This window comes from Giraffa tippelskirchi, chromosome X, assembly GCF_054371585.1.
Source record: "Giraffa tippelskirchi isolate mGirTip1 chromosome X, T2T-mGirTip1v1.2.pri, whole genome shotgun sequence".
Classification (NCBI taxonomy): domain Eukaryota; kingdom Metazoa; phylum Chordata; class Mammalia; order Artiodactyla; family Giraffidae; genus Giraffa; species Giraffa tippelskirchi.
This window is the reverse complement of record NC_137289.1, coordinates 34,930,502-34,957,874: the sequence shown is the minus strand read 5'-3', so window position 1 is coordinate 34,957,874 and position 27,373 is coordinate 34,930,502. Positions and strand designations below refer to the sequence as shown.

The 27,373-nt window shown below is 37.7% G+C and overlaps 1 protein-coding gene across 2 annotated transcripts in view; it reads left to right on the top strand.

The window, feature by feature from the left end:
• Window positions 1-27,373, top strand: part of LOC145536040 (dedicator of cytokinesis protein 11) — a 201,815-nt gene that overhangs the window by 115,990 nt on the left and 58,452 nt on the right. For both annotated transcript variants that reach the window (XM_081564420.1, XM_081564421.1), the window contains exons 24-35: window positions 402-520; window positions 2,062-2,131; window positions 2,212-2,337; window positions 3,397-3,468; window positions 4,251-4,397; window positions 7,406-7,489; window positions 11,363-11,474; window positions 14,117-14,295; window positions 21,529-21,645; window positions 23,251-23,326; window positions 24,139-24,248; window positions 26,043-26,154. In XM_081564420.1, the coding sequence (XP_081420546.1) occupies window positions 402-520; window positions 2,062-2,131; window positions 2,212-2,337; window positions 3,397-3,468; window positions 4,251-4,397; window positions 7,406-7,489; window positions 11,363-11,474; window positions 14,117-14,295; window positions 21,529-21,645; window positions 23,251-23,326; window positions 24,139-24,248; window positions 26,043-26,154 (1,324 nt within the window). The remainder of the gene's footprint in view (window positions 1-401; window positions 521-2,061; window positions 2,132-2,211; window positions 2,338-3,396; window positions 3,469-4,250; window positions 4,398-7,405; window positions 7,490-11,362; window positions 11,475-14,116; window positions 14,296-21,528; window positions 21,646-23,250; window positions 23,327-24,138; window positions 24,249-26,042; window positions 26,155-27,373) is intronic.

Genomic DNA, 27,373 nt, shown 5'->3' with positions numbered 1-27,373 from the left:
TGAATCCCGTTCTCACTGCAAAGTGATAGCCCACTTTCCCCTATAAAACATAGGAATGCTGGGGGCTGGTAGGCCAGTCTGCAGTACCTCCAAACATGCCTGCTCCCCAGCCCAGTTGTTGATTTACCAAGAGTTAGTCACCTTTATTCTAAAACCTTTTGATCCCAGTTATACTTGTTATCTTCAATAGAGTATTTAATATTAAAGGAACTAACAAAATCTGAGTGCCAAAATAGAGATGTGTATAAAGTAATTGACAAAGTCCCTTATCCCTGGAAACATGTGTTTAAAGTGAGTTTATATTCTAGTGAATGTATTTGTCATTACTTAATTTTTGGTTGTTTCACCTTTGCAAGTTATATCATACTTTGATTTTCATAACTAATAATGACTTATTTTAGTGTTTGCATGCCATGGAGATCCAAGTCATGATACAGTTTCTACCTGTACTTCTTATGCAACTCTTCCAAGTTCTCACAAACATGACCCATGAAGATGACGTTCCTTTCAACTGCACCATGTGAGTTTCAGTGTTACAATATGAAGAATCAACTTTTGTTTCCTTTTGCATTTCTTCATTTATCTTCCAAATGAGAACCCAAAAAGCAGAAACCTAATAAACGTTTCTCTAGTTTCTTTCTTCTCAGACTGAGGGACTCACATCTCCAGGGATAGATGGTACCAGAAACCATAGGATAAGTTTACTGTGTTTTCCCCAACCAGGGGCTCTAAAACTGCTGCATGTTAGAGCAACCTAGGAAGCTTCTTAAAATATCTGTTCCCAGACCATACATCATACCAGTTAAACCTGAATCTCTGAGGGCAGAACTCAGCATTGGTGTTTTTCTTTTTTTTTTAAGTTTCCACAATGATTCCCTAATGCAATGGAGTTTGAGAATCATGCCCTTGACCAGTATTGTCCAATAGAACTTTGTTCAGTCATGGAAATGTTCTATACCTGTACTGTCCAATATGGTAGCCATTAGTCACATTTAGCTGTTGAGCTCTTGAAATGTGGCTGGTGTAACTGAGGATCGAAATTTTTCACAATAGTTAATTTTAATTTGTTTACATCACCACTTGTGACTACCAGCTCTCACACTGGACAGAGTGGCCCTAGGCCATTAGTTTTTACTCGAAAGAATAAGAGTGTTCTTTTTATATGAAAACAAACAAGGATATATTGTAGAGTAGGATGCAGAATGCACTTAATTTTTGAAAATAAAACAGGGGTTTAAAAAAATTATAAGCTCACTGCTGGGTGTTTCTGGCTTTGCTGCTTCTGCTGTTGCCACAGTGTCTCTGGAGCCTCAGGGTTCAGGCTCCACACACCCACATACTGTTTGCTCTTCTCTGCTACTGGGGATAGTCTGGTTGCTAATTGAAGAAGCATTATTCTAGTCCAGTGGTTCTCAAAAAACGTGATTCCCAGACCAGCAGCATCGATACACCTGGAAGCTTATTAAAAATGCTAATCATGGAACTTCACCCTAGACCTAAAAAATCAGAAACTCTGAGAGAGGGGTGAGCACTCTGCCCTCCCGGTGTTTCTGATGCATGCTAAACTTGCAGAACCACTGCTGGCTTCATAACTTTAAAACTTTCTATGAATCTTAGATTTGCTTCCAATTTTAGTTCATCTCATTATACCTGCTCTGTCTCTCCCTCCCCCCCATCTGTTGACATGTTTAACATTTTTTCCTATTCTTTTCCTTTGATTTTTACTAGAGGGGATTTCAGTATTTATCTTACTGAAGGCTTTTTACTATATGGTAGCTATGAATATACTTCAAATGCGATTTAGAAAGGAGATGAAAAGAAATATCTTGGTTGCCAAAATAAAACATCCTTCTTTGGAAACAAGAAATGTATTTTACAAAGCCCTGAACATGTTACATGCTGAAATCTTTGTTGGATCCAAACTAAGATGCCATTTAATACTTTCACTATTTAGACAGTGTTAGGTATTTTTAAGGGTTAGATACGATGGTTTTATCTAACAATCAAACTATAGTGTTTCATTGTGGTCTGACGTGCTGACTTTTGTGAATGTTGTTTCAGGGTTCTCTTACATATCGTATCAAAGTGCCATGAAGAAGGGTTGGATAATTATTTAAGATCCTTCATTAAGGTTTGTGGAGTAAGCTTTCTTTCTGAGCATTTTGTCTTATGAGAGAATTTTGTCTTATGGTTCATTCTCTTTGATTGTAGTATAACTTCCGACCTGAAAAACCCAGTGCTCCTCAGGCCCAGCTGGTACATGAAACCCTTGCAACTACAATTATAGCGATATTGAAACAGTCTGCAGACTTTTTAGCAATAAACAAATTGCTAAAGGTGAGGACACAGAGACATGCTTGCTTGATACCCTCCCATTCTAGGTCTAGTCTGTCATCATTTCCTCAAGTGACTCCCTCTTTGCCCAGCACTTTGCCTATGCATCCTTTCCCCCCAAGTTCTCCACAGAAATCCTTCATTTCCTTCACCCTCCCCACCTACCCCTTGCTCTCAGTCAAATGCATTATAGAATTTTGGAGGGTATAGATCTGGGCGAGAATGCTGTATTCACCACACAATAGTTCTGTGACCTGGGGCCTGTTAGCAGTTCTGAGCATCCACTTTCTCATTTCTGAAATACAAGTAAAACATCTAACATGTTGTTTCTGGCACATAGTAGGCACTCACTCAAATGGTGGCTCTTCTTATTGTCATAATTTTTACTATTCCTATTAGTAATGGTGTTAGTCACTCAGTCGGGTCCAACTCTTTGCAACCCCATGGACTGTAGGCCTCCAGGCTCCTCTGTCCGTGGGATTCTCCAGGCCAGAATACTGGAGTGGGTTATCATTTCCTTCCCCAGGGGATCTTCCCAGCCCATGGATCAAACCTAAGTCTCCTGCATTGCAGGCAGGTTACCATTTGAGCCACCAGGTATCTGCTTGAGACTTCCCTGTACCCTTCAAATTCTACTTAACAAACACCTCTGCTACGTGGGCTGGCCCCACTGTTGTACGAAGGGCAGGGTTGGGTCCCTCACTGGGTGCAGGCTGTAATATGATTCATTGTCCATAGGGAATTTAAAAGCAGTAATAAAGGAAACTAAAAGTTGCTTTGTTCTTATCACCACATGTAGGCAAATCAAAGCAGTGTCAGTGATAAAATACCCCTCTCCACCAAATATCCTTTGTACATCATCAGCCAGCCCTGAGGCATACTATTACCTTTTTGCCAACACAATTTGAAGATATTCTATGGGACTTGGATAGTCAGTAGCGATCACTTTAAAATGTTGTTAAAGTTCAGAGACAAAATCCATAGTAATTTGTCAGCCTTTTATAAGCTTCGGGGATTTGGGTAACAATTACAGATTGATTTGTATTTATTTGTTTATTTTAGTACTCATGGTTTTTCTTTGAAATTATTGCGAAGTCTATGGCCACATACTTGCTGGAAGAGAATAAAATTAAGGTAAGTAGGCTCAAGAATAATATTTAACATAGACAAAGAAAGCTAATCTTATTCACGGGTAGCTGTGGCATGCAAATCCTTTTATATTTGAAGGACTCTCAGTCTGTAGATTTTTTCAGTTTTTCTTTAAAAAAATACAAAGGTGTTCATATGTTTTCAAAGTCTCATCTTCAGAGGCTCACCACATAGATTCTTCCCTGTGAGGTATTTGCCATTTTAAGTACATTATCTTTGAAGCTTTCCCTTTGTCTTGTGGTTTTAAAATGTCAACATTGAAAATATTCATTAGGAAGGAGAACATGTACCAAATCAGAAAGAACTATTCTCTTAGAAAGATTGAAGGCATGTACAAAGTTAAAAACATTTTATGTAAAAAAGACAAAACCCCAAATCTCTTTATGTAATGTGTGTGTTTCTGGAATATGCTGTATATATACCTTTAGTTGTATTTTCAAACTCCTTCAGAAGTACAAAGAAATTTTAGCTATAGGCAAAAAGATGGAATGAAAAATGGATGTGTCTGTATCTCAGGAGCACGGTTCCCAAGTTGGGTCAGAATGACCTACTCTTGTTCATGATTTCAGTCAGTTATAGTATTACAGGTCCAGATAGGTGCTGTAATGATCTAAAGTATATATTGAACTAGCCATGTTTTTTTTTTAATTTGGGAAAAAAAGTATACTCCAGTTAAAAACACATTTATATACAGTATGTGTTTGAAAATAAAACACTGATTTAGACCTTTTACAACTCTTTTTTTTCCTATGCCAATTTAATTGAAGCTTCCAAGGGGCCAGAGGTTTTCTGAGGCATATCATCATGTCTTACATTCACTGCTTCTTGCAATAATTCCCCACGTGACTATTCGCTATGCCGAGATTCCTGATGAGTCCAGAAATGTCAATTATAGTTTGGCTAGCTTCTTGAAGGTGAGTTAAAGGCATCCAGAACATGGTAAGGAATTATTCTTCACCAGTATGGTCTTTAAAGCCAAAGGAAAAAAATTACCCACTTTCTAGAGACTTGGCTGGGCTGCTGGAGGAACTTCTGATTGAATTAATCCATCAGTTCAGTTAAATAGCCATGTTTGATTCCCCACCTCCAATGGCTAATTAATTAAATCAGAGGTCCCACACAGGAGGCTTAGCCAGGAGGAACATCTTACTGCTTTTGCATGCTGTTTTTCAAATATATTCATTTGAATGCCTTTAGGTGGGGCATTTACCTTCTAGGTTGCCATGGTCCGCACCACTCTTTAATAGAACCCTTGACACTCTATACATGTAAATCATTTCTCTGACCCTGTTGGCCTTTGAGTTTGTAACTCTTGAACTAAAAGTACATTCTACACGTTGCTGATATAATCACGATCTACTTGTTGCTAATACATGTAAATGAAAATTGTTAATTTAGGTCAGTGAGATTATTTTGAGACATATCAGAAACTGTTACACTTATGAAAGATAGTACATTTCTCGCTGTTCTGTTTTGTCATTTTCAGTATGTAAGGGGCAATGCTGGAATGCAATTGTTCTAGAAAGTGGGTAATAGCAATATTTGATTTATTGCAGAGAAGGGGCCTAGATTTGTAATGCACTTAGTTCTTACTTCTTGCCACTCCCCATCTTCTCAGAGCCCTTCATCATGTCTCAACCTTATTTTAAGAACCTCGCAGTCAATAATCTAGCCAAGCAATTTTAATATCTAACATACCCTTGTTTTTTAATTAAAAATTCACACTAGGTTTCAGATCTCCAGAGTGATTTTCTGATGTAAGACCTCTCTTTGCTAGAACTAAAATAAAGTTTTAACACTATTACATGGGCCCTTTTGTGTATTAAAAACCAACCACATATCTTTTTAAAGTAAAGGTGAGACTATCTGAAATATAAGATCTCAGTTTCTTTCATGGAGTTAAAACTTGAAATTTGCTATGCTAGGGAGTAGAACATAGTTGATTTAATAGCAGTATTGACCTCCTTACAAGTCAACAAATATTTGTCTGTATTCTATGTGAGGGTCCAAAGATGAGAGAGGCTGTCTCTGTAATTATATTCAAATACATACACATGATAAAGTGTGATGACTATTATACTGAAAATACAAACAACAAAATACAATAGGAAAACAAGAAAGGGAGGGATTATGACCAGGTAGTATGAACAGAGACTAGAAGAACAGTTTCCCAAGACAGGGCTGAGAGTGTTGTAGGTAGAGGATTCACAAACAGAGATGAGATATGTGTGTTCAAGAATCGTTTGGGGATGAGCAAGAAAGTCATTGTGCAGAATTTAGGTTGTCTGGAGGCAGAAGTGGAAAGGCCATCTGATGCCAAATGATGAAAGGCCATGAGTGTCAGGCTAAGGAATCTAGATTTTGAGCTGAATACCATGGAGCTATCTACCAAAGCCTTTGAAAGAAGTGAGGAAAAAGCCAGAGTCAAGACAACCAGTTTGAAGACTAGTTCATCCCCCTCATCTGCCTGGCAGAGTCCATTTATCTTTTAGGCTCAGCTCTTCCCTAACCTTCCCACACAGGGCTGATCACCTCTGCTGTTGTTTACCCGTCCTTTCCATATTTCTGTAACTTTTTATTGTGCTGTATTTTCATTATTTATTTGTCTTTACCATTGGACAAGATTAAAGACCATGGGCTACTTATTTGCCTTGTATTTCTCTAGAGTGTAATACATTGTCTGAAACCCAATAGATCATCAAAATGATGTTGGATGCGTGGTAAATATAAGCCTACCTCATTAATCCAGGTGAGAAGTGATGAGGCAGGGAAAGTTGAAAGGAGAGGTGACAAGATGCAAACAGCTGGTTAATCAAATATTGAGTTCCTTCTATTTCACAGGAATGTTCTGGGTACCATGGGGAACATAAACAACATATTATCCTCTTTAGGTTAGAACAGCAAAATAATAAGTAAAATACAAGCTACTATAAAGTGTTGCAAGGGCCCTGTAGATTAATGAAGATGGGCTTCATCTAAGATGGGCTTCATTGAAGAATGGGCAGGATTCTGTAGAAGTAGTGATAGAATTGCTAGCTAGACCTGGTATGAGCAGTGACTTGGAAGTGGGAATGCATAGTGCATCTTGAGGGGATAATAAATAGATAAAATGGGAAAAAGAAGGTTGGGACAAGACTGGTTTCCTTGAATGCCAAGCTGAGGAGTTTGAAATTATATTAGAGGCAACAGGGAACTATTGAAAGCTTTTGGGAAGAAAGATGACATGATTAGGGCTAGGACTTACAGATGAATCTGGAAGCAGTTAGATGGAAAGAAAAGTGGCAGGAAGACAGGTTAGGAGGATAACTGCAGTTGTGTAGTTGCAAGGTAATGAAAGCCTTAACTAGGAAAGTGACAGGAGGAAAATATGAATAACTAGTATGGCTATCACACAAGAATAATGTTTTATAGGCCAAGACTTCACAGAACTTAAAGAAAAACTTCCCTTTTGGCCTGAAATGTTCACATAGGCAAGCCCCCCTTTCAATAGCTGACTGACCACCCTATAGTTCACTTTGAGCTCTGAGAATGAACCGAAATGAGGCAGTATAGCTAAATAGATTACATATATATATATGTATATATATGCATATATGTATTTGAATGTGTATATATGTGTGTGTATGCATATTTCAAATATTTATCATATATATATAAGAAAATATATATCTTATTTTCAAAATAAGATGTTATATATATACATCTTATTTTGATTAACACAGTTGAGTCCCAATTCCAACGATAAGTCATTAGCTCTTTATCTCTTTAAGGTCGTGTAAATCTTTGAAAGTTTTTCTGTTATCTGTAAAAGTGAGAATGTCATCCCCTTAATGTGGAAAAAACTTTAAATGTGTTGAATTTTAAAAACTTGACAGAGTTAGAATTAGGTAACTAACTGTTCGTTTTGATTTGGTTCCTATAGCGCTGTCTGACCCTAATGGATAGAGGATTTGTTTTCAATTTGATAAATGACTATATATCTGGATTCAGCCCCAAAGATCCTAAGGTAAGTTACAAGGGCATAACTATAGTGGGTGTCAAACATTAGAGTGTGAGACCAAGGCTGACATGTATTCTCCTCTGGAGGATTTGGAGCTGCTGTTTTCATTTAGGTACTTTGAGTGTAGTTGTACCTCAAAGCAGAGAATAATGGATAGGGTTTTGAGGGTCCCATATAGTCATACTCATGACTAAGATTCATTACAGTGACACAGTAAGGATGCTCAGCTGGATCAATAAGGGGGAAAGACATTAAGTGGAGTCCTTGGCAATCTACATGCAGGCTTCCTGAGCACCCTCCCTCCTGTTAAGGGGCACACTGAGCACTTCCTCTCTCTAGCAGTGAAAATCGAGCCACATGTGTGCAATATTTCTCTTGGGGGAAGCCCGTTTGAGACTCAGAACTTAGGATTTTTGTTGGGGCTAGTTATGTATTAGAGGCTGGTCATAATTCCAGAGTCTTGGAAAGGAAAGACAGGAAAGCAGATGTTCACCATCAATCACATTGTTTGCGCAGTGCTGAACAGGCTGGCACAGAAGGCACAACCTTACCTTGTAGGGAATGTTGATATCAAGATAAAATTTCCCACACCACAAAAAAGAAAATCACATGCCAATATCCTTGATGAACATAGATGCAAAAATCCTCAAAAAAATATTAGCAAATTGAATACAATAATACATTTAAAGTATGACACAACACGGTCAAGTTGGATTTATTTCAGGGATACAGTGATGGTTCATCATCCACAAATCAACCTGATTCATCACATTAATAAAATGAAGGATGAAAATAATAACGATCATCTTAATTGATGTAATGCATGTATTCCTGGAATATGCTGTATATATACCTTTAGTTGTATTTTCAAACTCCTTCAGAAGTTCAAAGAAATTTAGATGCTTAAAACACATTTGACAAAATTTGACATCCACTTATGATAAGAGACTCAACAGTGGGTCTAGAGGGAACATACCTCAACATAATAAAGTCCATATATGATAAACCCATAGCTAGCATCATACTTGGAGAAGGCAATGGCACCCCACTCCAGTACTCTTGCCTGGAAAATCCCATGGACGGAGGAGCCTGGTAGGCTACAGTCCATGGGGTCACACAGAGTCGGACACGACTGAAGTGACTTAGCAGCAGCAGCAGCAGCAGCATCATACTCAACAGTGAAAAACTGAGCTCTTTTCCTCTTAAGATCAGGAATAAGACAAACATGCCCACTCTCACCACTTTTATTCAACATAATGTTGAAAGTACTAGCCACTGAAATTAGTCAAGAAAAAGAATGAGAGGGCATTCAAATTGGACAGGAGGAAGTAAAACTGTCACTAGTTGCAGATGACGTGATAATAAAACCCTAAAGACCACACCCAAACTCTGTTCAAACTAATAAATGAATTCAGTAATGTTGTATGATACGAAATCAGCATACAGAAATCTGTGACGTTTCTATATACTAATAACAAACTATCAACAAAATTAAGAAAACAATTCCATTTACAGTTGCATCCGAAAGAATAAAATACCTAGGAATAAATTTAACCAAGGAGGTGAAAGACCTGTACACTGAAACTATAAGACATTGATGAAAGAAACTGAAGAAGTCACAAATAAATGGAAATACTCCATATTCATGGATTGGAAGAATTAATATTGTTAAAATGCTCATACTACCCAAAGTGGTTTACAGATTCAGTGTATTCCCTATCAAAATTCCAGTGGCATATTTCACAGAGCTATTAATAGAACAAATAATTCTAAAATTGGTATGAAACCACAAAAGATGCTGAATAGCCAAAAACAGGAAGAACAAAACTAGAGGTTTCATGCTCACTGATTGCAAACTATACTAAAGATATATTAATCAAGACAGCATGGTACTGGCATAAAAACAGATACACAGATCAACACAACAAAACTGAGAACCCAGAGATATACCTACACATATGCATGTTCTTGGTCGCTCACTCATGTCCGACTCTTTGCAACCCCATGGACTGCAGCCCGCCAGTATCCTCTGTCCATGGGCATTCCCCAGGCAAGAATACTGGAGTGGGTTGCCATGCCCTCCTCCAGAGGATCTTCCCAACCCAGGGATCAAACCCAGGTCTCCTGCATTGCAGGCAGATGTTTTACCATCTGAACCACCAGGAAAGCCATACCCACACATATACAACAAAGGAGCAAATAACATAGAATGGAGGAAAAGTCTCTTCAATAAGTGATGTTGGGAAAACTGGACAGCCACATGCAAAAGAATGAAACTACACCATTATCTTACATCATAAAGAGAATTAACTCAAAATGCAGAAAGACTTGAATGTAAGACCTGAAATCATAAAATTTCTACAAGAAAATGTAGGCAGTAGCCTCACTGACATCCATCTTAGAGGTGTTTTTGTGGATCTGACTCCAAAGACAAGGGAAATAAAAGCAAAAATAAGCAAATGGGACTACATCAAACCAAAAAACTTCCACACAGTGATGGAAATCATCAAAAGGAAAAGGCAGCCTACTGAATAGAAGAAGATATTTGCAAATCATATATCCATCATGGAGTAATACAACTCAACAACAACAAAAACCACCTGATTTAAAAATGGGAAGAAGATCTGAATAGACATTTTTCTAAAGAAGACATAAAGATTGCCAACAGCATTTGGAAAGATGTTCAACATCACTGATCATTAGGGAAATGCAAATCAAAACCACAATGAGATAGCACCTCACAAACTTAGAATAGCTATTATTGAAAAGAAGAAAGAAATGTTGGAGAGGATGTGGAGAAATTGGAACCCTTGTACACTGTGGGACTGTTAATTGGCACAGCCACAATGGAAAACAGTATGGAGATTCCTGAAAAATTAAGAATAGAACTACCATATGACCCAACTTTCCTACTTCTGGGTATCTATTCAAAGAACATGAAAACACTAATTCAAAATTATATGCACCCCTATGTTTATTTTACTGTGGCATTATTTATAATAGCCAAGATATGGAAGTAACCTAAATGTCCATCAGTGGATATATATATAGACTACTCAGATTACTACTCAGATGTAAAAAGAATGGAATCTTGCCATTTTAGAACGTGGACAGACCTTAAAGGTATTAAGTGAAATAACTCAGACAAATACCATATGATTTTACTCATGTGGAGTCTAAAAAAAAAGTGAACGAAAAAACCAAAAACAAACTCATAGATACCAAGAACAGATTAGTGGTTACCAGAGGGGAAGAGTTTGAGGGGTGGGCACAATGGTGAAGGAGGTGTGAACTGTTCGGTGATGATGGATGGTGACTAGGCTTGTGGTGGTGATCACGTTGTAGTGTATACAGATGTCAAATTATGATGTTGTGTATCTGAAACTTACATAATTAAAAAAAATCCAATTTCCCAATTGCCAGCCAGTGACCAAGCTTACAAGCAGGCCTTTTTAAGGAGAGAAGTCTTGAGCCTGCAATGTTCACTCTTTACTGCAGAGGTCACGTTTCAAGGTATACCTAAAATACTAAACACTTCTGTTTTGAAAATTAACAGTCTGTATTTAATTATTTTAGAATGTGTATGCTTAGTTGCTCAGTCTTGTCCAACTCTTTGTGATCCTATGAACTATAGCCCACCAGGCTTCTCTGTCCATGGGATTCTCCAGACAAGAATACTGGAGTGGGTTGCCATTTCCTCCTCCAGGGGATCTTCCCGATCCAGGAATTGAACCCACATCTCTTGTGTCTCCTGCATTGGCAGGCGGGTTCTTTACCACTAGCGCCACCTGGGAAGCCCATTCAAATTTAATATTTTAAATTATTAAAATAGTAAATGCCTACTATATAGGAGTTCATGTATAATTTCTTTGTGCTTAGGTTCTGGCTGAATACAAGTTTGAATTTCTGCAAACAATTTGCAATCATGAACATTACATTCCTCTGAATTTGCCAATGGCTTTTGCCAAACCTAAACTTCAGCGAGTTCAAGGTATGTATTTGTGTTTTCCATCATTTGGAATTGTGTTTTCATTTTTTTTTTTTGCTAGTGCTAGTATAGTATAATGTTTTCTAGTTAAACCAGTGATTCTAGAGGTAATCTCAGAATTGTTGCTATCTGAAGAACATTAACAGTTTGTTAATGGTACTCTGCATTTCCTTCATACTGTCAGTGGTAGTATTCATAGTGTGAAGAAATTAAGTGTGTTACATAGATTGCTGCTTAAACACAGACATCAGATACTAATAAAATTGCTCTCTGTAGTACTGTTTGGATTCTTATATGAGACTGAATTTTGAAAAAAAAACATAAATGCATTTCTGCTGGATGGAACCTCAAAAGAGAATTATAAAGGCAGAATAAAATAGTTATATGTATGTATTAAATTTATGGAATGCCTTCAATTATCTCCATTGCTAGTTTTATTGAATGCTTTGTTGTGTAGCACTATTCTTATGTTACTATGTTTTTTGTTTGTCCCTTTTCTTTTCATATATTAATTAGATTTTTTTTCATTTGCGGTGGACCGTTTGACTTCAGTAGGTAGGTTTAACTCGGTTCACTCTAAAGTAGTTTTGCTGTTTTTAAAAACAATTGATTTCATGAATGGCTAAGATGGATGGGGGCCTTGTTTGCTTTTCAAATCCTCCCTAGCCAAGATGAGGCTTTATTTAATGCATCCAGAAAACCTAGGAGGCAGTGTATTTGTTTACTCTGAAAACCAGCTTGAGTAATATTCCAGTGTATATATGTACACTATTGATACTATGTATAAAATAGATAACTAATGAGAAGCTACTGTATAGCTCAGGGAACACTGCTCACTGCTCTGTGACAACCCAAATGGGAAGGAAATCCAAAACAGAGTGGATATATGTATATATATAGCTGATTCACTTTGGTGTACAGCAGAAACTAACACAATATTGTAAAGCAACCTATGCTCCAAAAAAATTATTTTTTTTTGATAAAAGGAAAAAAATAAACTTCAATGTTGATGGCTAGAAGAATCAACTTTAAAACACCATCCTCAGAAAACATGTTTTGGCCCACACCAGCTTTGGGACTGATGGGTATCTTTTTTTTAAGTGTATGTCATCTCTCCCAAGCTTACCTCCCTTCTCTCTGACCCTGTTTAATGACTTCTTGGCCACAGTTTTCGAAGGTGTGGATGAAACTACCTTATTGGTTTTCTTCAAATCCCTCAAGTCCATGGGGTCGCTAAGAGTCGGACACGACTGAGCGACTTCATATTCACTTTTCACTTTCATGCATTGGAGAAGGAAATGGCAACCCACTCCAGTGTTCTTGCCTGGAGAATCCCAGGGATGGGGGAGCCTGGTGGGCTTCCGTCTATGGGGTCGCAGAGTCGGACACGACTGAAGTGACTTAGCAGCAGCAGCAAGTGAAAAAACCTTACGGCCATTGTACAGTCAACCCAGATAAGGCAACCTGAGTTAGTCTGTACTGACCCTTGTGCATAGAAAGTAATTGTGATTCACGAAAGACCATGACCAATGGCAGAAAGAACATCAGCTGTCTTGGTCTCTCGGGGAGTAGAGACCAGTGCTGAGCAGTGGTTTTAGTGATTGAATGGCTGCCAGTGAAAATGGAGAAAAATATTTAAAAACCCAACCACCCCTTTTCAACCATTCCCTCATTGTAATAGAGTCTGAGCATGTATAGCTCAGATACTTCCCCCATCATTTATTGATAGCTTGAGGAATTCAGGGAAAGGAAGGGGTGAGGATTTAGGATTAAATCTGATTGAGCATTTATTAAATCCTAGTTGAATATATAGCATCCTATTAAGTTTTAAAGAGACTACAAAAGAAACGGAAAACATATCCTTTGTGGCCTCAGTAAAATTAAAGGGTAGGGGAAAGGAAATAAAGGTAGCAGAAGTTTCCTGTAGAAATGACTGTGCTTGGTCACAATTCCTTCTGAGTAGTTATAAGGCGGTCCCAACCAGGATATTAGCAGCTGGGATTTAAGGTGGATGGAAGATCTAAAAGGAAGTGAAGAAAATAGCTGGAAGTTGTCATTTTATGAAATAAAAGATTTGTATGTGTGTAATGAATTTGAGTGAGATGAGGTTTTTCTTACCGTTCTTTTACCCCATTGTATTGGGGCCAATATGTAACATTTAGTAAAACATTCGATAGTTTATACTGTTATAATGATGCAGTTGTCTAGTTTCTCTTTCTGCTTCACAAACATAAACAGATGAGTGAATCAAGTGTTGTTGTATAGAATTAGTCCATATTTTAGTTGTAACTAAATCTCTTCAGATACGAAGAAATGTGTTAAAACATTGCCAAATCTAGTATTCTTTCATTCTAGGTTTTATCCTAAGATTTGAAAAGCATCTAGGAGAAAAAAACAATTCTAGGAACTACTTTACCAACTGAAATTGTCATTAAGGCTATCATCTGGCCCCAATGATGAGTGCTTGTATCTTGTAAAATTTTGCATGCTTATTCTATATGATAAAAGAATTGTTCATATTTGTTTCTAGTAAAAATATAGTTCTTGCTAGCATGATCACGTATTACTAAGTAATATAGTACTTTGATGTCAAAGTGATTTTTGAATATTTTTATAAATGAGTTTTAAATTTCATTGTACTGCAGATTCAAATCTTGAATACAGTTTATCAGATGAGTATTGCAAGCATCACTTCTTGGTTGGTCTACTTCTGAGGGAAACCTCCATTGCTCTTCAAGACAATTATGAGATCAGATATACAGCTATCTCTGTCATAAAGAATCTTTTGATAAAACATGCATTTGACACTAGATACCAGCACAAGGTAAGGATGTTTGTATTATCACTAGTATCACATTAGCTAGTTTCTAATAGGATTTTACATTGAAGATGAAGTTTTTAGTAAGGAACATAACATGAGCATTGAGTAATTTATTTTTACAAGTAATGTTTTGTTTCTATTTCAAATGACTGTTGTTGTTTAGTCACTAAGTCACCAGGCTCCTGTCCATGGGATTTCCCAGGCAAAGATACTGGAGTGAGTTGCTATTTCCTTCTCCAGGGGATCTTCCCCACCCAGAGATTGAACCCACGTCTCCTGCATTGGCAGGCAGATTCTTTACTGCAGAACCATCAGGAAAGCTCTTAGGTTTTAAAAATACTGTTCAGTTAACTGTTGAAGAAAATCACTGGTTTTTCAAATCATGCCTAAAGAATGACATAACTCCTTCATTATTTGTTATGTAAACTGATTAGAATTAAAAAAAAACATGGTTATAGCCCTGTGCATACTTTCAAATACCCACCTTAATATAGATCCTTAAATATATCTCCCTAAATAAATATTATTATTAAGTGATTAATAATAAGACGTATTTAGTATGTCAAATATAAAATATATAATATGAAGTTTATCTTCTTACTGAAAAAAATAGATGCATGGCTATAAATCTTATATATACTACACAGTGTCTACATGTGAAGGCCATAGTTGTAGCTGCTAATGGCTACACCTTTAACATATATGAGGATAAAGGGTATATTCAAATCTTATTAAACCCTATGGGTTGCAAAAATAGATGGCAAATTGTATTGAATTTAGAATAACCTAACTTACTTACAAAGGCAAAATGGTTGTCTAAGGAAGCCTTACAAATAGCTATGGAAAGAAGAGAAGTGAAAGGCAAAGGAGAAAAGGAAAGATATACCCATTTGAATGCAGAGTTCCAAAGAATAGCAAGGAGAGATGAGAAAGCCTTCCTCAGTGATCAATGCAAAGAAATAGAGGAAAACAATAGAATGGGAAAGACTAGAGATCTCTAGAAGAAAATTAGAGATACCAAGGGAACATTTCATGCAAAGATGGGCACAATAAAGGACAGAAATGATATGGACCTAACAGAAGCAGAAGAGATTAAGAAGAGGTGGCAAGAATACACAGAAGAACTATACAAAAAAGATCTTCACTACCCAGATAATCACAACGGTGTGATCACTCACCTAGAACCAGACATCCTGGAATGAGAAGTCAAGTGGGCCTAAGGAAGCATCACTAAGAACAAAGCTAGTGGAGGTGATGGAATTCCGGTTGAGCTCATTCAAGTCCTAAAAGATGATGCTGTGAAAGTGCTTCACTCAATATGCCAGCAAATTTGGAAAACTCAGTAGTGGCCACAGGACTGGAAAAGGTCAGTTTTTATTCCAATCCCAAAGAAAGGCAATGCCAAAGAATGCTCAAACTACCACACAACTGCACTCATCTCACATGCTAGCAAAGTAATGCTCAAAATTCTCGAAGCCAGGCTTCAACAGTACACAAACCGTGAACTTCCAGATGTTCAAGCTCGATTAGGAAAGGCAGAGGAACCAGAGATCAAATTGCAAACATCCCTTGGATCAACAAAAAAGCTAGAGAGTTCCAGAAAAGCATCTACTTCTGCTTTATTGACTATTTCAAAGCCTTTGACTGTGTGGATCACAACAAACTGGAAAATTCTGAAAGAGATGGGAATACCAGACCACCTGACCTGCATCCTGAGAAATCTGTATGCAGGTCAAGAAGCAACAGTTAGAACTAGACATGGAACAAGAGACTGGTTCCAAATAGGGAAAGGAGTACGTCAAGGCTGTATATTGTCACCCTGCTTATTTAACCTATATGCAGAGCACATCATGAGAAATGCTGGACTGGATGAAGCACAAGCTGGAAGCAAGATTGCCGGGAGAAATGTCAATAACCTCATATATACAGCTGACACCACCCTTATGACAGAAAGTGAAGAAGGACTAAAGACCCCCTTGATGAAAGTGAAAGAGGAGAGTGAAAAAGTTGGCCTAAAACTCAACATTCAGAAAACTAAGATCGTGGCATCTGATCGTGGTGTCACTTCATGGCAAATAGATGGGGAAACAGTGGAAACAGTGGCTGACTTTATTTTTTGGGGCTCGAAAATCACTGCAGATGGTGACTGCAGCCATGAAATTAAAAGACGCTTGCTCCTTGGAAGAAAAGTTATGACCAACCTAGACAGCTTATTAAAACGCGGAGACATTACTTTGCCAACAAAGGTCAGTCTGGTCAAGGCTATGGTTTTTCCAGTGGTCATGTATGGATGTGCTGCTGCTGCTGCTAAGTCGCTTCAGTCATGGCCGACTCTGTGTGACCCCATAGACGGAAGCCCACCAGGCTCCTCTGTCCCTGCGATTCTCCAGGCAAGAACACTGGAGTTGGTTGCCATTTCCTCTCCAATGCGTGAAAGTGAAGTCGCTTAGTCATGTCCGACTCTCAGCGACCCCATGGACTGCAGCCTACCAGGCTCCGCCATCCATGGGATTTTCCAGGCAAGAGTACTGGAGTGGGGTGCCGTTGCCTTCTCCGGTATGGATGTGAGAGTTGGACTATAAAGAAAGCTGAGCACCGAAGAATTGATGCCTTTGAACTGTGGTGTTGGAGAAGACTCTTGAGAGTCCCTTGGACTGCAAGGAGATCCAGCCAGTCCATCCTAAAGGAAATCAGTCCTGGGTGTTCATTGGAAGGACTGATGCTGAAGCTGAAACTCCAATACTTTGGCCACCTGATGCCAAGAACTGACTCATTTGCAAAGACCCTGATGCTGGGAAAAATTGAAGGTGGGAGGAGAAGAGGAAGACAGAATGAGATGGTTGGATGGTATCACCGACTCAAAGGACATGAGTTTGAGTAAACTCCAGGAGTTGGTGATGGACAGGGACGTCCATGGGGTCACAAAGAGTAGGACACGACTGAATGACTGGACTGACTGACTGACTGAACTTACTTACTTGGTACCAGATGGCTCAAGGTAATATCATATTGTTTCATAATAATTTGTTACTTTGTTTTTACATTCAAATTTAAATAAAGTCATCATGTCGTTTATTTTGTCATTACTTTGGAAAGCTGACTTGGAGATGGATTTTATTCTTTTCCTACAGTATTCCCAATTGTCCTTAAAAAAAAAAAAAAGAATAAGCCTGCCAGCTATATCCGATTATAATTCTTTAATTACAAAGATTTGTTTTACTTGCAAATTTTGCTAGTTTTCTTCATGTAATTCTAGCCTAAAGTAGATTTAAATGCCTTAGGTTTAAGATGTTATTATGTACCGCAGTTTGCATTGTTTTTTCACATTATAATAACATACTCACATTTAGTGTGGTCTGCTCTATTATGTATCATTTTCTTTTTTGTGAATATTGGTGTTGACTTAACATAAATTAACCAGTATAATGTATGAAATGAAAAGATACCTTAGTCTTCCATTTCAACCAAGCTTTGTCAAATCTTTAAAAGTGCCAATTACCACTGGGGTCTGTTTGTGCCTATTAGTAGTGGGGAAAAGGGTCTTATGCAATGTGAAGGAAAATGTCTTTAGCTGTGATTTCAAAAAATTTGTGGGTAAAGTACAAAATGAACTTCCTGTTCTTGAAGCAGGAAGTTGTCCTTTTTTTCCTTGTGTCTTCAGAGGAAAGTGAAAGAAAATGGGATTTCACTAGTAAGAGATAGAATTTTAAATATTTTATATCACGTATTTGCACATTATTTACTTTTTAAAATTCTGAGAACAGTATATGTACATACATGCACACACACACCACTATTGTTATCTTTAAATAACACTGCCTGTTTGAGTATTTGACATGTATTGTTTTTGGCCTTACATTTCGGTCTTTAATCCATTTTGAGTATATTTTTGTATTTGGTGTTAGGAAGTGTTCTAATTTCATTCTTTTGCATGTAGCTGTCCAGTTTTCCCAGCACCACTTATTGAATAGGCTGTCTTTTCTCCATTGTATATTCTTGCCTCCTTTGTCAAAGATAAGTTGCCCATAGATGCATGGGTTTTCTTTGCGGTTTTAGACTATGGGAAACATTGAAATACCCACCACATGACCCTTTCAGGGATTTGTAAAGCCCCTTCTTTGTTCAAAATCTTTTGACAGGTTTTAATTGAGTATAGGATTCTCCCCAATAAAACTTTGTTTCATGGGCCTGCTCTATCAGAGCTTCAATTCCTTTCTCTGTTTGATCCAAAGAGCTCACAGGTGGCCTGAGTAAGAGGTCATTTGTCAAATACATTCACTTAAAACATGTTCACCATAAGAATGACACCAAGGTGAGGGCAGAGAGAGGGGATGACACCCCCGTAATTTCCACCTGGTTTCCCAGGTAAAAATACAGTCAAGAAAAAATGCTTCCTGTGTAAAGGCTCCTTTGAGACTACATGTCCTAGTATCCCACCCAGGCCTGCATTCCAACCATGTTGCCACTCCTCAGCCTTTCTTCTAATGACATTATGGAGATGTCACTGGTCCCTGTTACATGCTACTCTTAAACTGCTTTGGGAGCTCTCCTTATTTGCTATACATACCATGAGATATCTTTCCTGCTCAGAACCAGATTGTTCAACATCTAACATTTATTCCAGGGCCTATATCAGTTCCTGTACTCACTGCAAATGGTACTGACAACCAAAGAATTGCAATTTCTACTTGGACTGTGGGCATTTTTTCCCCTTTTTTACAATAATAAGCTACATACATGGTAAAAAAAATCAAAATGCCTCTCTCTCATTCCTTACCTCCATGCCTCAGTTCTTCTCTCTAGAAGCAACTCCTGTTTATCAGTTTCTTATATAAATTTCTGTTTTATTCATGCACAAGCCTATACACACACACACATATAAAATAGAAACCATTACGTATTTTTATTTTTTCACTTGACAATATATTCTGAAGGTTAGATCTATATTTTTAAAAAATCTGCATAGTATGCTATCATATGAATACACCTTATTTTATTTATTTAACCTGTCTTCTGTTAATAGATTCTTAGATGGTTTTCTGTCTTTCGTGCAAGCAAAACTTTTAATGTATTTGCCCTGACTGCATGTGTTTTTCCTGCATGTGTTCCTGTTCACCTAAGAAGGGTGTAGTATCTCCTTCCCTAGTAATCACTCACTATCTGAACTGAAATGAAATCCCATTTAGAAGCTATAATATTAATAATCATAGCTAAAATTTATTGAGGACTCAGTATATTCCAGGCACTGTATTAAATATTAGCCCATATGAGTTTATATTACTGTTATTATCCTCTTTTTAGTAAAGAGAAAACTATGGTTAAGCGATTTGATCACAATCAAGTCACTAGTAACAGGAGGGTTGGAATTCATGTGTATCTAAAATTCAAAATCTGTGCTCCTAGACTAGACTGTCTCTCAAATATTAAGTCAGCTCAGTTCAGTTCAGTCCCTCAGTTGTGTCCGACTCTTTGCGACCCCATGGACTGCAGCACGACGGGCCTCCCTGTGCATCACCAACTCCCGGAGTTTACTCAAACTCATGTCCATTGAGTCAGTGATGCCATCCAGCCATCTCATCCTCTGTCGTCCCCTTCTCCTCCCACCTTCAATCTTTCCCAGCCTGAGGGTCTTTTCAAATGAGTCAGTTCTTGGCAGCAGGTGGCCAAAGTATTGGAGTTTCAGCTTCAGCATCAGTCCTTCCAATGAACACCCAGGACTGATTTCCTTTAGGATGGACTGGTTGGATCTCCTTGCAGTCCAAGGGACTCTCAAGAGTCTTCTCCAACACCACAGTTCAAAGGCATCAATTCTTCGGTGCTCAGCTTTCTTTATAGTCCAACTCTCACATCCATACATGACTACTGGAAAAACCATAGTAGGACACTGGAAAATTAGAGAACTGCCAAAAAATGGTGATGATGATGGTAGAAACTCTTGAAACCAAAGCCATATGAAAAATAAAATAATAACAGCTATTTAGCTTTGTGAAGAGTGAATTAAGACAATTCGTGATGTGTCCCCAGATATTTAAAGGGTTGCTGTATAAAGTAGAAGTGGACTTATTCTTTGTAGATCCAAAGGGCCGAACTATATCTAGCAGGTAGAACAGCTTAAGGACTTTTCTAACAGAACCTCTGAAAGTGCTGAAGTGTTTAAGAAGTTTAAAAACTAATCATCTGTCAAAGATGCAGGTGCAGGTTGCTCTTGTCTTGAGCAGGAAGTTGAACTAGATCAGTGATTCTCAAACCTCTGCGCACAACCATCTAGGGCAAATTCCTGGGACCCAGCCCAGACCTACTGAACCAGAATCTCCTAGAGATAGAGACATTCTTGATTAGGGTTATATATTAGAACATATATGTTATATATTAAGAGTTCCTGAGATTCACAAGAGAAGTACAAATGGCCAATTAACATATGAAAAATTGTTCAATTTCAAGAATAAATGCAAATTAAAGCAACTAAGAGATACTTTAGATCTAAATTCTGTTGGTTAACCATTGTACCGTAGATGCCTTACGTAAGTCTCCCAGAGTGCTGACATATGGAGGGGAGCTCATGTGCCATTACCACTGTTTTTTGCTGATTTGAATGATTATACACATCTGGCAAGGACTGTCTATACTACATAAATTAGTATAAGAGGTACCACATTAATTAAGACTACCATTGTCCAGGTTTACTTGGATATTTACAAAGATATCAATCTCCCATTTTGTATAATTGATTTAGAGGGCCAGGATCACATGATTTTAATTTCAGCTTGACTCAAAGCAAAACTTATTTCTGGAAGGAATTTTTTTTACTTCTTCCATCTATTCATTCATTCAGTCAATGTATAGTGACCATATTCTATGTGCCTAGGCACAGAGGATGAAGCAGTGAACAAGACAGACGTGATTCTTGCTCTTATCATACTCAACCCTCACTGGAGTTAAAGGACAGGACTAATATGATCTGCTTTATAAGTCAACTGCTATTTAAAAAAATAAACTTTTGCCTTTTATGTAATGATACTTGAGGGATGTGATTTGACTATATTGTATATAAATCCAAATACCAACAAAGTTCTGTGGTAATTAGTTTTGAGACTAGGAGTATAAATAGACTCATGCTTCATTGATTTGTTATGGATATTAGCTCACTTTTAGTCTTTAAACAGATAGATGGAGCCAACTTGATTTGTAATATATACATATTATATATCTATTAAGCTTTTGATAATTATTTTGCAGAACCAACAAGCCAAAATAGCACAGTTGTACCTCCCATTTGTTGGACTGCTTTTGGAAAATATACAGCGATTAGCAGGTCGAGATACGTTGTATTCTTGTGCAGCCATGCCTAATTCTGTAAGTAGTCATGTGTTTCTGTTGGTATTTTATCTTGTTTTATTGACTGCATTTGGAATTAGGGTCATATGCTGTATGGTCTCAATAATTCACCTTTTACAACATTTTAAATGTATACTTTTTCCTGTAGCAGTACTTCTCAAATCTTAATGTGCATATAGATCATCTGGGGAATTAAGACAAATTCTAATGTAGTAGCCCTGAGGTGGAATTTGAGATTATACATTTTAAACAAACTTTTGGCTCTCTCTGGTCTAAGGACCACACTTTGAGTAATGAGGTCCAAGGAAACACCAAGAATCCCTTGTGCTCAGTATGTTGTTTTTAAGATTTGCTGCTGTTATATGCCTTCATCTATTTATTCAACTGGAAAACTGAACAAAACATTCACTTTCCAAAATGTTAGGCTCCAGGGATTAAACTATATTCCTTCGCTTCTCCCTCCCTTTGACAGCCTTGTTTCAGCACTTCTGGTGAGTGGCTTTTAACTCATCATAGTTCGTCTGTGTTTTCCTTCTCCCCTTAGAATCTTAGAGTTGCAAGGAACGTTGGAGATGACCAGTCTCCCACTTGGCAAAAACAACCTTTTGCCATAGTTGTATTTAAAACTTTCCTTCTTGCATTTGATCTACATGATTTTCTATCCACTTGTCCTGATTTTGCCTTCTAGAGGTACACAGAGCACATCCACTTCTACCTCCACACAATACCCCTTCATACATGTCCCTTCTAAATTTTTCTCCAGAACAGCTAGCTCCACTTCATCATTTGTTGTTTCAAACCCTTTACATTCTCGGTTACAGTCTTCCAGACATGCTCCATTTGACCAGTCACCATTTTAAAACGTGGTGTATACTTTGTTTTTTTTTTTTTGTTTTTGGTGTATACTTTATACTTTGCCCAGTAGGGTGAATAACTCCTGCCCTACCCCCACTCCATGCTTTGTATGGCCAAAGATCCCCATCACATGTTCAGTAGCTGAGTGGGTGGCAGGTAAAACTGTGTTCCTCACAGCTTCCTTTGGAAATTCCCCATAACAAATGTCTGCAGATTTGTCAAGCCTGCCCTAGGTTCCTGAGAAAGGTGCTTTTAAGCCTCACTGAGTGCTTGATTGCCTGTAACTCCCAATTATGTAAATCAGCTAAATGCAGATGCTGCATCACCTACCTGGTGTCAAGCGAGCCTTTCTTCACAGTCACTCATGCTTAGGCTCACTCCACAACATTCGCCAGTGATATGTGGAAATATTTTACTTACCTGTTCTTTTTTTTGCAGCTCAAGTTCATGTAGGGCCTCTGGTCACACCTCTCCTTCTAGTACTGCCTTTGGTTCAAGGAGGAGAATGGAACCATGTTCAGACCACACAAGTTGCAGCTTTTACCGCCACCTAGACTTGTATCACTTTGCCAGAGGTCATAGTTATAACAGTATACTCGGATCCATTTTTAAAAGAGAAGTCACCTAAATACCAGTACTGATACCTGATTTAGACTTTCACAGTGAGCTTTGTTTAAAATTGGGGTACCCTTTCATTCTGTTAATTCCGATTTCTTATCCTAGTGTACAAATTTGTTTAAGTGACAGAGATATCACATTGTGTTACAGGCATCCAGGGATGAGTTTGCATGTGGTTTCACTTCACCTACAAATAGAGGGAGTCTGAGCACTGACAAAGACACTGGTAATTAAGTCCTTCCTTTAAAGATTATACATGGCATGGCTGTCTAGAAATGTACCCTATACTTCTCTATATTTTTTGAAATATTTTGTGATAAAAGCTATACATAGCGTGATCTCTACTAAAGTTTAATTAAAATCTGACTCACACTTTGTAGCCATGTCTTTGCTTAGGTTTCCTTGTCTCAGCTTGTATAAAAAGTAGCTTAGTATGCTAAGAAAATGGAGGATAATGAGAAAAACACTAGTTTCCAATCCTCTTATATGTCTGCAGTCTTGGACAAGACAATTCCCTTTTCTGGGCCAAAGTTTCCTGATCTATAAAATTATCTCTCATTGTTTGCCTTTATTTTATGACTTCCAAGGAATTTCTTGTCATTTCATACATGTTAAAAGTGTTTTGAGGTGAAAAAAATCGCTTACACTTTATTTGGCTTCCTACGGTGTTTATTTATAGTATATAAAATTCACATTTTAGAGACCAAGATCTGTTTCTTAAAATGTGACTTTACCTAAATTAACCCCGGTGCTGAGCCACTTCAGTCATGTCCAATTCTCTGTGACCCTATGGACTGTAGCCTGCCAGGCTCCTCTGTCCTCCTCTCTCCAGGCAAGAATACTGGAGTGGGCTGCCATGCCCTGTTTCTGGAGATCTTACCAACCCAGGGATCCAACTTGCATCTCTTATGCCTCCTGCATTGGCAGGCAGGTTTTTAACACTAGCACCACCTGGGAAGTCCAATTAACCCAGTACTTATCTTTCAAACTACTTTTGACAGTTCTTCCTGTTGCTAACAAGGACTTGGCTTTTTCCAGCTTGTGGGTCTTTTCAAAATGGACATGGAATTAAGAGGGAAGATTCAAGAGGTTCCCTCATCCCAGAAGGAGCAACCGGATTTCCAGATCAGGGCAGCACTGGTGAAAATGTAAGACCCTAAAATATATAGGTTAACCCTGGTGATGTTTTAACTATGACAATCTTTCTTTTTATGTAAATAAGGGGCTCTCTACTCTCCTGTAGTCTATACTATATCTGTAAAAAGTATCCCATAATGTAGCAGTTCCTTCCTATCCTGGTAGCTGCTACTTGGATATCTTAAAAACTGTTTATAGAGGATAAGGTATTCATCTTTCAGAGTTCTAACTTTGAATCTGTAAACCTGTTAGAGAGAGGGAAGGTTCAAGTTTAAAATGCCTAATTATCCTTATCACTTACATCACTCCCTGGCAAGATTAATTCAGCTTTTTTTTCAAGAGTAATGACCTTAACTTGGGATGGAAAAAATTAGGTCCCCAAATTGATGATCTCAACATCCCAGAATCACTTAATCAGAATATATTCTCTAACTTTTCCATGAGATTGTTTCAAGCCTAACATTCAAGTTTGGGATATGTCAGCCTTGAGACAGAGAAACCTCATTTTAGACCAGTAAAGCCTTGTCATGCTGCTACATAAAATCATAGAACCATATAAAATTAGTTAGAAGGGTCCATAAAAATAATAAATTCCAACTCTCAATTTACAAATGAAATCTGGGATTGTGACTGAGGGCAGCCACACAACTATGGCAGGGCCAGACCTAAACCCAAGTTTTCTAATTTCAGCACTTCTCGTAGATCACGGTGTTCTCACTGTGTATCAGAATCATCTGGGGGACTTTATAAAAATAGATAGCTGAGCTTCATCCTGTTTCTGTCAGTCTGGGGGCTGCTCATTTGTATTTCTAAGTTCCCAGGTGATGCTGCTGCTGCTGGTTGGGAATCACCCCCTTAAGAACCACTCTATATATACTCTATATGTACTCCCTTGAGTCTTTGCCCATTGTTGTTGTTGTTCAGTCACCAAGTCATATCCAATGCTTTGCGACCCCATGGACTTTATTTAATCATAAAGTTCTTATTTCACACCATTTAGAAATAAGACAACAGACACTGTCATAGGTAAGGCACACAAAAGACAAAGAGATTAATGACTTGCCAGTAGTCACACAGCTAGCAAGCATTCAGAACCTAGATGTTTTGCTCCAAGTAAAAGTTCTTAGTAAATCCTACATTAGTAAGTGTATAGCTTCAGCCCAGGTTAGCTCTGCTGAAAGCACTGGTTTCTAACAAGGGTAAATTCTTTAGGAGATTGTTATTACTGTATTCATATAAATACCTGAATAAGTCAGATCTTGTCATGCTTAACTGATATTTTAACAAAAGTCACTAAATAATAGGAACATCACTACTTTGTAGCGGCTCTAATTTTGAAGTATTAATGGGTCCTTCTTAGTAAAATTATCTTGTAATATCATTAAGCTGCCTTTTAAGATAGATTTTCTGAACTATTATTTAGAAGTTGAATTTTAATAAACTCTTAACGAGAGATTAAAGTTAAAAAGTTTAAAATGTAAGTTTCTCTTTGACATAAAAGCTATTTTTCCTAGAATACCCACATATGATTTAAAACGTTTCCTTACTAAAACACAGGACTTAGGGAAGGAAACATACACAGTATATTCATGGCCATATCTTGATGAAGACTGCAAGATAATTTCCAGTGATATTACTAGGTGCAGTAGCAATAAAGATTCATCCCATTCACCTTCCAAATGTGGTATCTGTGACATGCTTAGAATTTTCACAAACAGGACTAATTAAAATAGTTATTGAGTTAAAGGCTACTGGAAGCTAAAATACCAGCATTGTTTCACAAAAGCCCTATCTTTGTATTACAGACTCGGCAGAGTTCTACAAGGAGTAGTGTATCCCAGTATAACCGATTGGATCAATATGAAATCAAAAGCCTCTTGATGTGCTATTTGTATATAGTAAAAATGATTTCTGAAGGTGAGTTAACAGCATATTAATCATAGATTGTACTCCATCCTCACAAGTTCACAAGTTCATGTAACAAATATTTGACCATCATCTGCATGTAAGACATAGGCACATTAGAAACAGAACTTTGAAGACTTTGACCTTAGAATGTTCCTATATTTTAACTTAAAATAAATTCTTTTCCATCATACAGGTTTGATTCTTTGAAATAATTTTTTTCTTTAAAATTAGTTTCTAAAGCTTCCCTTGTGGCTCAGTCAGCAAAGAGTTTGCCTGCAGTGCAGGAGACCCGGGTTTGATCCCTGGGTTGGGAAGATCCCCTGGAGAAGGAAATGGCAACCCACTCCAGTATCCTTGCCTGCAAAATCTCATGGACAGAGGAGCCTGGTGGGCTGCAGTCCATGGGGTCACAAAGAGTCGGGCACGACTGAGCGACTAACACTTACTTACTTACTTACTAAAGTGAGGCAATAGTTTTAGAAGTGCTAGAGTATTTTTTTCCTGCAGAGCATAGAATGCATTGAATGACCAATGTAAACAGAAGAAAATAACAATAACCAAAAGTCATATTTAACACTATATCTTTTATTTGACCCAGGATTTACAAAATCAAAAGCAAACAAAAAGACAGGAAGGATTCTTTGAGGGCAAGGAATGCTGTTGTTATCTTCCTAGGACCATTATACAGATTTCTATGGTGTCAGGTTCTTTTCCAGGCTCTGTTCTCTTTACCTTGATGTATAATTTTATTATTGCCAATTTACCATTTCCTCTTTACCATATATAATAGAATATAAGCAAAGGATTTCATAAACTGCATGTCCTTTGGAAGTAAAATCAGGTTATATCTCATTCCAAGTATCACCTTTGTTTACACAATTTCCTCCTCTTTCTTCCTTTTCTACTTTTGCTCAAAGAGGACCAAAAAAACAATCATAAAACCACCCCAAAGACCCCCCCAAAACAAAACAAAAAACTCAGGGACGTCCCTGTAGCTAAGACACTCCACTGCCAATGCAGGGGTCCCAGGTTCAATTTCTGGACAGGGAAATAGATCCCACATACTGCACCTAAGACCCTGTGTGGCCAAATAAATATTCTTTTAACAAAAAGCAAGCAAAAATGAAGAACATAAAAGCACTCGGGTTTTGACCATCATAATACAGTAGTTAAATTTTAACTTAGTTTCTATTTTGTTTTTATTAAATATTAAACATTTTTAATAATG